Source organism: Panulirus ornatus, chromosome 28, assembly GCF_036320965.1.
Source record: "Panulirus ornatus isolate Po-2019 chromosome 28, ASM3632096v1, whole genome shotgun sequence".
Classification (NCBI taxonomy): domain Eukaryota; kingdom Metazoa; phylum Arthropoda; class Malacostraca; order Decapoda; family Palinuridae; genus Panulirus; species Panulirus ornatus.
Window position 1 is genome coordinate 16,492,087 of NC_092251.1, and position 12,565 is coordinate 16,504,651.

At 40.8% G+C, this 12,565-nt stretch overlaps 1 protein-coding gene across 1 annotated transcript in view; it reads left to right on the plus strand.

Moving 5' to 3' along the window:
• SWIP (strumpellin and WASH-interacting protein) overlaps window positions 1–12,565 on the plus strand; it is a 320,197-nt gene that overhangs the window by 267,744 nt on the left and 39,888 nt on the right. Inside the window, exon 21 of the mRNA XM_071678856.1 lies at window positions 8,962–9,062. Within this exon, the coding sequence (XP_071534957.1) occupies window positions 8,962–9,062 (101 nt within the window). The remainder of the gene's footprint in view (window positions 1–8,961; window positions 9,063–12,565) is intronic.

Sequence of the window (12,565 nt, forward strand, 5' to 3'; positions counted from 1 at the left end):
CGTAAGACAAGGGAACAAATCGGAACATCAGTGAAGGGGGCTAATGGGAGAGGTGATAACAAGTAGTGGTGATGTGAGAAGGAGATGGAGCGAGTATTTTGAAGGTTTGTTGAATGTGTTTGATGATAGAGTGGCAGATATAGGGTGTTTGGGTCGAGGTGGTGTGCAAAGTGAGAGGGTTAGGGAGAATGATTTGGTAAACAGAGAAGAGGTAGTAAAAGCTTTGCTGAAGATGGATGCCAGCAAGGCAGCGGGTTTGGATGGTATTACAGTGGAATTCATTAAAAAAGAGTGTGACTGTATTGTTGACTGGTTGGTAAGGTTATTTAATGTATTTATGACTCATGGTGAGGTGCCTGAGAACTGGCGGAATGCTTACATAGTGCCATTGTACAAAGGCAAAGGGGATGAGAGTGAGTGCTCAAATTACAGAGGTATAAGTTTGTTGAGTATTTCTGGTAAAATTATATGGGAGGGTATTGATTGAGAGGGTGAAGGCATGTATAGAGCATCGGATTGGAGAAGAGCAGTTTGGTTTCAGAAGTGGTAGATGATGTGTGGATCAGGTGTTTGCTTTGAAGAATGTATGTGAGAAATACTTAGAAAAGCAAATGGATTTGTATGTAGCATTTATGGATCTGGAGAAGGCATATGACAGAACATGCAAGAGGGCGAAAGATGTGCAAGGAATAGGGTGGAATTGAAACGATGTGGTATACCGGTGTCGATATGCTGTCAGTGGATTGAACCAGGGCATGTGAAGCGTCTGGGGTAAACCATGGATAGTTTTGCGGGGCCTGGATGTGGAAGAGAGCTGTGGTTTCTGTGCATTATACATGACAGCTAGAGACTGAGTGTGAACGAATGTGGCCTTCTTTGTCTTTTCCTAGCGCTACCTTGCAAGCATACGTGGGAAGGGGGTGCCATTTCATGTGTGGCGGCAGGAATGGATGAAGGCAGCATTTATGAATATGTACATGTGTATATATGTATATGCCTGTGTATGTATATGTATGTATACGTTGAATACATTGAAATGTATAGGTATGTATATGTGCGTGTGTGGGCGTTTATGTTTATCCATGTGTATGTGGGTGGGTTGGGCCATTCTTTCCTCTGTTTCCTTGCGTTACCTCACTAATGCGGAAGACAGCGACAAAGTGTGATAAATAAGTAAGTAAATCTCTGCTTTTAAATCAGGTATTCCCAGTCACCAGTCCTTTTTCAGCTCACAATTCCACAAGCTCTTCACCATTTCCATTTACAACATTGAACACCTCATGTACACCAATTATACCCTCAACTGCTACATTACTCACCTTTGCATTCAAATCACCCATCCCTATATCCCGGTCTTGTGCATCAAAGCTGGTAACACCCTTACTAAGCTGCTTCCAAAACACTTGTCTCTCATGATCTTTCTTCTTATGACCAGGTGCACAAGCACCAATAATCACCCATCAGTCTCCATCCACTTTCAGTTTTCCCATATCACCTAGAGTTTACTTTCTTACGCTCTAACACATATTCCCACAACAACTGATTCAGGAGGAGTGCTACTCCTTCCTTTGCTTGTGTCCTCTCACTGACCACTGACTTTACTCCCAAGACAGTCCCAAACCACTCTTCCCCTTTACCCTTGAGTTTCATTTCGCTCAGAGCCAAAACATCCAGGTTCCTTTCCTCAAGCATACTACCTATCTCTCCTTTTATCTCATCCTGATTACATCCTTACACATTTAGACGCCCCAATCTGAGCCTTCGAGAAGGTTGAGCACTCCCCGCTTGACTCCTTCTTTTTCCCCTTTTAGAAATTTAGATACAAGGAGGGGGGATTTTCTGCCCCCTGCTCCTGCCCCCTTTAGTTGCCTTCTACAACACACGGGGAATATGTGGGAAGTGTTCTTTCTCCCCTATCCCCATGTGTATATATGTATATGTTTGTGTATGTATATGTATGTATACGCTGAAATGTATATGTATGTATATGTGTTAGTGTGGGCGTTTATGTATATACATGTGTATGTGGGTGGGTTGGGTCATTCATTATCTGTTTCCTTGCGCTACCTCGCTAAAGTGGGAGATGGCACATCCACCCCAGTATACCACATCGTTCCAATTCACTCTATTCCTTGCACGCCTTTCACTCTCCTGTGTGTTCAGGCCCCCGATCACTCAAAATCTTTTTCACTCCATCCTTCCACCTCCAGTTTGGTCTCCTGCTTCCCCTTGTTCCCTCCACCTTTGACATATATATCCTCTTTGTCAATCTTTTCTCACTCATTCTCTCCATGTGTCCAAAGCATTTCAACACATCATCTGCTCTTTCAACCACACTCTTTTTATTACCAGTAAGTTATACAAAGATAAGAGAGATGTGTGGTGATAAAAAGTGTGGTTGAAAGAGCAGAAGGTGGTGATCACTCAAAATCTCTTTTGCTCCATCCTTCCACCTCCAGTTTGGTCTCCCGCTTCCCCTCGTTCCCTCCACCTCTGACACATACATCCTCTTTGTCAATCTTTTTTCACTCATTCTCTCCGTGTGTCCAAACCTTTTCAACACATCATCTGCTTTTTCAACCACACTCTTTTTATTACCAGTAAGTAATAGAAAGGTAAGAGAGATGTGTGGTGATAAAAAGTGCGGTTGAAAGAGCAGAAGGTTGTGCGCTGAGATGGTTTAGACGTATTGAGAGAATGAGTAAAGGATGTGTCAGATGTGGTGGGAACAAGAAGAACAGGGAAACTAAATTGGAGATGGAAGGCTGGACTGGAAAAAGATTTTTTAGTGATTCGACCTTGAACATGCAGGAGGGATGCACAGGATTGAGTGAATGAAATGTTGTGGTATACTGGGGTTGATGCATGTTCTGAATGGACTGAACCAGGGCATGAGAAGCATCTGGGGTAAACCATGGAGAGGTCTGTGGGATATTGTTATGGGTAAAGCACTGTAGTTTTGTTACATGACAGCTGGAGAATTGATGTGAAAGGATGTCTTTCTTCATTTGTTCTAGTCCCTACCTCGTCAATGCGGGAAACTGAGATCGAGTATTAGAAATTTATATTTATGTGGATGAGGGTAACCATGTTGGAATTGAAATGATTGAGAACAGTATATGATGTGAGGTGGTATGACTGAGTAAGTAATAGAATTGTTAGAGAGACATGTGGTAAGAAAAAGAGGATGGTTGAGAGAGCTGAAGAGGGGATGCTAAAATGGTTTGGATACATGGAAAGAATGAGTGAAGAGAGGTTAATAAAGAGGAATATTTGAGTAAGAAGTGGAAGGAAAAAGGAGGAGAGTTGGACCAAATTAGAGACAGAAGAATGGAGTGAAAAAGATTTTTGAATGATCAGGACCTGAACATGCAGGAAGGCATAAGGCATGCAGGGGATAGAGTGACCTGGAATGATGTGTTTTACAGAGGTTAACTTACTGTCAGTAGACTAATCCAAGGTATGTGAAGCAGCCAGGGTAGACCTTGGAATGGTCTGTAGGGCTTGGTTGTAGACATGGGTTTTGGTGCATTACACATGACAGCTAGAGAATGGATGTGAGTGAATGCAGCCATTCCCTATGTATTCCTGGCACTTCCTTGCTAATGCAAGAAATGGTGATCAAGTATATGAAAGTTGGGCTGAGTAAGTATCAGTAGATTCTTGGGAGAATATGTTTTGGAAGGAGGTTGATAATGTGCAAATAACAAGAAAACAAATAGGAACATTGGTGAAAGGGGCAAAAGGGGGAGTGTTTACAGATAGTGTATGAAGTGAGGAGATGGAGTGAGTATTTTGAAGAACTGATGAATGTGTTTGATGATTGGATGGTAGCTGAAAGGTGTTTGGGTCAGGGTAGTATGCAAAGTGAGAAGGTCATGGAGAGTGATTTGATGAGGAGAGTAAAGGTGGTGAAAGCCTTACATAAAATGAAATGTGGTAAGACGGCTTGAGGGATTGTATTGCAGTTGAGTTTATTGAGGAAGGGGGTGATTGTGTTGTTGATTGTTTAGCTGGGATTTTCAGTTTACTCATGGATCATGGTGAATTGCCTGAGGATTAGTGGAATGCATGTATAGGGCTATTGTATGAAAGTAAGGAGGATGAAAATGAGTGTTCAAATTATAGAGGTATAAGTTTGTTGAGGAGCAAATGGGAACTTCAGTGAAGGGCGCAAATGGGGAGGTGATAACAAGTAGTGGTGATGTGAGAAGGAGATGGAGTGAGTATTTTGAAGGTTTGTTGAATGTGTTTGATGATAGAGTGGCAGATATAGGGTGTTTTGGTCGAGGTGGTGTGCAAAGTGAGAGGGTTAGGGAAAATGATTTGGTAAACAGAGAAGAGGTAGTAAAAGCTTTGCGGAAGATGAAAGCCAGCAAGGCAGCAGGTTTGGATGGTATTGCAGTGGAATTTATTAAAAAAGGGGGTGACTGTATTATTGACTGGTCAGGTAAGGTTATTTAACGTATGTATGACTCATGATGAGGTGCCTGAGGATTGGCGGAATGCGTGCATAGTGCTATTGTACAAAGGCAAAGGGGATAAGAGTGAGTGCTCAAATTACAGAGGTATAAGTTTGTTGAGTATTCCTGGTAAATTATATGGGAGGGTATTGATTGCGAGGGTGAAGGCATGTGCAGAACATCAGATTGGGGAAGAGCAGTGTGGTTTCAGAAGTGGTAGATGATGTGTGGATCAGGTGTTTGCTTTGAAGAATGTATGTGAGAAATACTTTGAAAAGCAAATGGATTTGTATGTAGCATTTATGGATCTGGAGAAGGCATATGATAGAGTTGATAGAGATGCTCTGTGGAAGGTATTAAGAATATATGATGTGGGAGGCAAGTTGTTAGAAGCAGTGAAAAGTTTTTATCGAGGATGTAAGGCATGTGTACGTGTAGGAAGAGAGGAAAGTGATTGGTTCTCAGTGAATGTAGGTTTGCGGCAGGGGTGTGTGATGTCTCCATGGTTGTTTAATTTGTTTATGGATGAGGTTGTTAGGGAGGTGACTGCAAGAGTTTTGGAAAGAGGGGCAAGTATGAAGTCTGTTGGGGATGAGAGAGCTTGGGAAGTGAGTCAGTTGTTGTTCGCTGATGATACAGTGCTGGTGGCTGATTCATGTGAGAAACTGCAGAAGCTGGTGACTGAGTTTGGTAAAGTGTGTGAAAGAAGAAAGTTAAGAGTAAATGTGAATAAGAGCAAGGTAATTAGGTACAGTAGGGTTGAGGGTCAAGTCAATTGGGAGGTAAGTTTGAATGGAGAAAAACTGGAGGAAGTAAAGTGTTTTAGATACCTGGGAGTGGATCTGGCAGCAGACAGGAACCATGGAAGCGGAAGTGGATCATAGGGTGGGGGAGGGGGGGAAAATCCTGGGAGCCTTGAAGAATGTGTGGAAGTTGAGAACATTATCTTGGAAAGCAAAAATGCAAAAATGGGTATGTTTGAAGGAATAGTGGTTCCAACAATATTGTATGGTTGCGAGGCGTGGGCTATGGATAGAGTTGTGCGCAGGAGGATGGATGTGCTGGAAATGAGATGTTTGAGGACAATGTGTGGTGTGAGGTGGTTTGATCGAGTAAGTAACGTAAGGGTAAGAGAGATGTGTGGAAATAAAAAGAGCGTGGTTGAGAGAGCAGATGAGGGTGTTTTGAAATGGTTTGGGCACATGGAGAGAATGAGTGAGGAAAGATTGACCAAGAGGATATATGTGTCAGAGGTGGAGGGAACGAGGAGAAGTGGGAGACCAAATTGGAGGTGGAAAGATGGAGTGAAAAAGATTTTGTGTGATCGGGGCCTGAACATGCAGGAGGGTGAAAGGCGGGCAAGGAATAGAGTGAATTGGATCGATGTGGTATACTGGGGTTGACATGCTGTCAGTGGATTGAATCAGGGCATGTGAAGCGTCTGGGGTAAACCATGAAAAGCTGTGTAGGTATGTATATTTGCCTGTGTGGACGTATGTATATACATGTGTATGGGGATGGGTTGGGCCATTTCTTTCGTCTGTTTCCTTGCGCTACCTCGCAAACGTGGGAGAGAGACAAAGAAAAAAAAAAAAAAGTTTGTTGAGTATACTTGTTAAGTTGTATAGGAGGTTAGTGATTAAGAGGGTGAAGGCAGGTACAGAGAATCAGATTGGGGAGGAACAGTGTGGTTTCAGAAGTGGTAGGTATGTGGATAAAGTGTTTACTTTAAAGAATGTGTGTGAGAAATGCCTGGAGAAACAGATGGATTTGCGTGTGGCACTTAAAGATCTGTAGGAAGCATATGGTAGGGTTGATAGAAGTGATTTGCGGAAACTCCTAAGAATATAAGGTGTGGGAGGAAAGCTAGTAGAAGCAGTGAGAAATTTTTAATCTTGGGTTTAAGGCATGTATATGAGTAGGAAAGGTAGAGAAAGAATGGTTCCAAGTGAAGATTGGTCTGTGGCAGGGATTTGTGATATCACCATGGGTGTTTAATTTGTTAATGGATGGGGTGGTGAGGGAGGCAAATGCAAAAGTCTTCGAGGAGAGAGTATGCAGTCTGTAGAGATGAGAGGGCCTGAGAAATGAGTCATTGTGTGCTGATACTGCACTGGTGGCAGGTTCAAAGGAGAAACTGCAGAAGTGGTGACTTAGTTTGAAAGTGTGCATGAAGGAGAAAGTTGAGGGTAAATGTGAAGAGAACAAAGGTTATTGGGTTTAGTAGGGGTGAGTGAGAAGTTAACTGGAGTGTGAATGTAAATGGAGAAAGCTTGGAGGAAATGAACTGTTCGAGATACCTGGGAGTGGACATGGCACTGATTGGACTGAAAGTGGAAGTGAGTCCCAGGATGTGTGAGGAAGTGAAGTCTCTGGGAGTGCTGAAGAATGTGTAGAAAGAGAGATCAGTATCTGGGAAGGCAAAAATGGATATGATTGTAGGTATAGTAGTCCCAACAATATTATATGGAAGCGAGGCATAGGTTATAGTCAAGGCTCTGTCGAGGTGGGTATACAATATGTAATGTAAGGTGGTTTGGTTGAATAAGTAATGAAAGGGTAAGAAAGAGGTGTGGTAATGATCAAAGTGTGATTGAGAGAAGTGAAGTGAGTGTGCTGAAATGGCTTGGACATATCGAGAGAATGAGTGACAAAGAGAATATATGTAGCAGAAGTGGAGGGAACAAGAAGAATGGGGAGACCAAATTGGAGATGGCAGGATGGAGTGGAAAAGATTTTGAGCAATCAGGGCTTGAAAATGCATGAAGGTGAAAGGTGTAACAGGATAGAGTGAATTGGAACAATGTGGTATACAGTGGTCAACATGCTGTGAATGGATTGAAACAGGACATTTAAAGTGGCTGGAGTAAACCATGGAAATATTTGAGGGGCTTGATTGTGGATTAGAGCTTTCATTTTGGTGCATTGCTCATGACAGCTAGAGAATAGATCTGAGCGAATGTGGTGATTCTTTGTCTGTTCCTGGCACTGCCTTATGACATAGGAAATGGCAATGAAGTATGAAAAAATTATATATACAGAATTTTAGATTCATTATTGCCAAACAAAATTCACAATTCTCAGATGTCCAGTTGATGCCATCAAACCCCTCCAATGTTAAGTGAAATGCATGGTCTTAACCACTAGGCTTTGAGTGTGCTTACCAGGCTGGTCTCACAAATATCAGCATTTTATTTGTGATTTTTGAAATATTGGGTTAATTAAAATTCATCCGTCCTTTGATTTATGAAGAAATTCCACAGAAGAATATAGAGAGAAACTGTCCACCAGTTTGATTTGCAGACAAAGAAAGGTTTGCAGTCATGAATATCCAAGTGAAGCTTTTGAAGATTTAATGATTAAAACTGTACCGTAACCCTCTAAAACTGGTTAGAAAGTGCCCAGCATCTGCTAGTTGTGGCAGTGTCATTAAAGAGAAAGAAAAAGTATCAATTATGATGTAAAACTGGATGTTTTAATGTGATACAGCAGTAAAGTAACATTTTTTTTATTTTGTACATTGTTGAATGTTGTATGCGCTAATTTTATTAACATTTTAAATACTGCACCCATACTTGTATGACTTTCCCTGTGGGGACCTTATACTCACTTGTACAAAATGCTTCTTCCTGCCCTCATTTAGATTGGCAAGTGCTCTTTATTGGTATGTAGATGTGCCCTCATATCACAAGTCACCTATGTTAACACCAGAAAAAAATCTTATAATGTCAGATTCCTATATAACACAGTATGGTAATACCCACATACCAAGATAAGGGAAAGTATGACCTTAGTATGTGCACTAAATTTTGATGTATGTACAGCATCTAATGTTAATTTACAGGATTTTTCTTTTAACTTTTATTGATATTTCCCATTGATTGATAAAACTTTTTGATAAGCTGGTGTCCTTGGGGTACCCCTAAACTTTCGGCACTCATACCTTTAGTGTATTTTGTATTTCCTACAAGGTGAAATGAAATTTTTAGCAGGTTTCCAGTGATACTTATTACATTTAGGAATGTTGGAATGTATCTCCCATTTTATAATGAAAGTCAGTGAAGAAATGGGCATGTTTACAAAATTTAATTTGAGAATGTATTTTAGGAATGTAACCTATTTTATAAATCTAGGGATGGATGTAGTTATGATTAATGAAAAGTAGATTACAAAATTGTGAATGATTGTGACCCTAGTGTATTTTCATCCAACCCTAGGATTTCTGCAGCTTCAAGGCTGCAATCCATGGAGGAACAGAGAAATGATGGACACCTTTGGAACAAGAAGTAACTCATTGAGACTGTACTTCTTCTTGTCCATTCATTATGATACATCCTCACTGAAAGTGACTTCTCACACACAGTTTAACCAATTGTGGACATTCTAGCAACCTGGTTATTAGGATCAGTGAGATTTTTTTAAAGTATGAAGTATTATGATTTATGCATTTATTTTGGACACCTGTATCCTAACACATCTCTGCATATTACTTTGACAGGACTTGCATATGCGTTGAAGGTGCTTGAACAGAACTCTGCCTTTGACTCCTTACACTGGTGGTCAGGAGTACGGAGAAAATTCATCAAAGAACGAGAAAAAGTAAGTGGTGCCCATACTTATGGTTAATTTTAACTTACATAAGTTAGTCACATGTTATATGACTGTGACATTGCTATCCAGTCACTTCAAGGGACTGAAGGTGAAAATAGGGGTGAGGAAAGTGGAAGGGATTTATTTGTTTTGAATGGTTATAGTTGGTAGGCAACCATGACCAGGTAGGTATATTACCAGTACTACCCATCTGGGTATCAGGAGGGTTAATGACATCTGCTTAGTGAGTCAGCACTTAGTGGTTGTCAAGTTGCACTCTTCCGACCCAGGTAGTTGTCTTTTCTTTCTGCCTGACTGACATGTGGACTACTGGCATTCTGTCCACAAACATGCGATCTCTATTCCTCATATGTAACACTTGACCAAAAGTGGGCACTCAGTCCTCAAAAAGGAATGACTGTTCCAGTCTTTGACTCAAAATGGATTGACAGTCCTGGTCACAGTCCATCCCAAAGAAAGAAACTAGGACTGACTTGGTCCTTAGCCCTTGGTCTTTTCATTTATTATAAGTGAAAGATATTTATTTGAAATGAAAAACAAACAACTAATTGAAAACACTGGTACAAGTAATACAAATAGTAATTGATTGTAGTTGATATACGTAACCACAGTAATAACTGTCACTGAGCCCTGATCTTTTCAGCTTGAGGATGTCTCTCCCCATAGAGAAGAGCCACTCTATGACAGCACTGAAAGGGTTAGATGTATTGAACTTTATGAACAAGTCCTTCAGTGCAGTTCGTAGGAATGGGTGTTGATGAATTAGGGTTTTACAGACATCTCACTTAGAAATGTTTCCATCAACTTTGTCCCAGTTTCTTTGCTTTTCACCCCACCCTCGTAGAGAGCCCCAAAGAATTCCTCATCCTGGTCACTCTTACCCTCACTACTGCTTCACCTCACTTCTGCCTGAGTCCGTCAGAATATTCATCAGATGCTTCTTCACCTTGGCTGTGGTCTCATCGTCATACATGATGTTGTCCTCCAACAGTCTCACTCAGCCCAATTTGAACTGAGGGTGTAGTGAAGCTGCCAGGAGGAAGTCCATGTCCTCTAAAAGGGGACCAAAGCTGCTTTTGATGCCATTCCAGACAGCAACTACCAGTGGCTGACACATCTCAACATTGATGCTTTCCTTCAGCTCCTTCAGAGTTTTGAGAGAGATGGCCAAGGTGGGCAGAGGTCCCCCCATGTAGGCTTTGTCCTCCCCTTTCATGATGTCCAATGCCTTACAGACCAGTTGCATCACCTCAAGATACTCTTTGAAGAATATTTTATTCCTGTACTTAAATTTTTTAGTTTTTATTTCATATTTTTTACTTTTGATTTTTAACATTTATACCTTTTCAAAAAGAAAAGTGAAATGAAATAATAAAAGTAAAGAATTACTCACTAGATGAGAACAAAGGTATCCCAAGAATGTTGCATGCCCAGTGTAGTCCATGAAGCTTCTCCTTGTTTTGGAAGATGTTGACCAAACGAGACACCCTGTGGTAGACAGAGTTCAAATCTTGTGATGGTGGGGACAGTCAGCAGCATTCCTATCTTGGCCTTGATGGTGTCTGAGGTTTGTGAACTTCCTGCTTGTAACACAGCTCTGTAGCTTTACCAAAAGTGGTCCAGTACATCATCCTGTATAATGGTGAGTTCTTAATGGCCTTGTCAGTGTCAGAAGTGGTCACAAGGTTCATGTTGTAGATGGCATGCCTTGTGTGCTTCGGCTGGACGTATTTAGACTCTTCCATTAAACCAGCTGAAAATAAATGTTAAATTTATTTAATTAGTGTGTTTGAGTGAAAATGCAATACTTTGTGTGACTTTTGAAAAGTGAAAGAAATCAAGAAATGATCAATAATCCCTATTTATCTTCCAATGTCGATGCCAGATCCTCAACCTGAACAATGTCCATATTATTTGTCCTTCTTCCCCTTCCTGGAAAATGTAGATAATCATAAAAGTAAAGGAATGTGAATAATGAAATCTAAGAAAAAATATGTATACTTAAATGCCTTGATGAAGTTGCTGCCATTGTCAGTAGTTGTCCTGCAGACCTTTGACTCGATAGCGAAATAGAAGTGGCCTTGTACATCTTCACAAGGACATCCAAGATGTGTCATCTGGTGAGTCATCTACACACTAAGACTGACTTCTACCTGAGGAAGGTTTCCTGGTCAATCCAGTGCACAGTCATCCCCATGAATGACCTGAAATAAAATGGATTATGGAGTACTTTGAATTGATTCACTTGTATTCTCTATATATAAAATCTTCATTTATATTTTAAGAGCATTGTAATGAATTAATTAAGATAACTCACTGTTTTAATTTTCCAAAGGAAGGAACAGAGAAGGGAACCAAGTGTGGATATTCCCTCTAAGGCTCAGTCCTCTGTTCTTAATGCTACCTCACTTATTCGGGAAATGGCGAATATGTATGAAAAAACTCATTGTTTATTAAGTGTTCTTTTTAATTGAAGTAAAAGTGATTTTATTGAAATTCAATTGTACCTGTGGGCACATCACATGTCTGCCACAGTAGAGAACCACTGTACAGAGTTAAGGACATCCCTCAGGTGCTGCCTCTTCTCGTCAAACCTTAAAAAGTTTATTTAAAGATATAAGTAAGCTTATTGATACAGTGGTTAAATTGATGAGAACTACTATTGACGTTTGTGTAAATAAATTATACATTTCCCTTTTCCATAGCCAGAGGTTGAACCATTATGTGACATTCATTTTCTCATTTCATTTCAAGCTAGAAGTTTCAGTTTTCTAAATTATTTCTTACTTTTTTCATATGTATATATATGTATATGTGTGTGTGTGTGTGTGTATATGTGCGTGTGTATGTGTATGTATATATATATGTATATTTTTTTTTTTTCTTTGTCGCTGTCTCCCGCGTTTGCGAGGTAGCGAAAGGAAACAGACGAAAGAAATGGCCCAACCCACCCCCATACACATGTATATACATACGTCCACACACGCAAACATACATACCTACACAGCTTTCCATGGTTTACTCCAGACGCTTCACATGCCCTGATTCAATCCACTGACAGCACGTCAACCCCGGTATACCACATCGATCCAATTCACTCTATTCCTTGCCATCCTTTCACCCTCCTGCATGTTCAGGCCCTGATCACACAAAATCTTTTTCACTCCATCTTTCCACCTCCAATTTGGTCTCCCACTTCTCCTCGTTCCCTCCACCTCCAACACATATATCCTCTTGGTCAATCTTTCCTCACTCATTCTCTCCATGTGCCCAAACCATTTCAAAACACCCTCTTCTGCTCTCTCAACCACGCTCTTTTTATTTCCACACATCTCTCTTACCCTTACGTTACTTACTCGATCAAACCACCTCACACCACACATTGTCCTCAAACATCTCATTTCCAGCACATCCATCCTCCTGCGCACAACTCTATCCATAGCCCACGCCTCGCAACCATACAACATTGTTGGAACCACTATTCCTTCAAA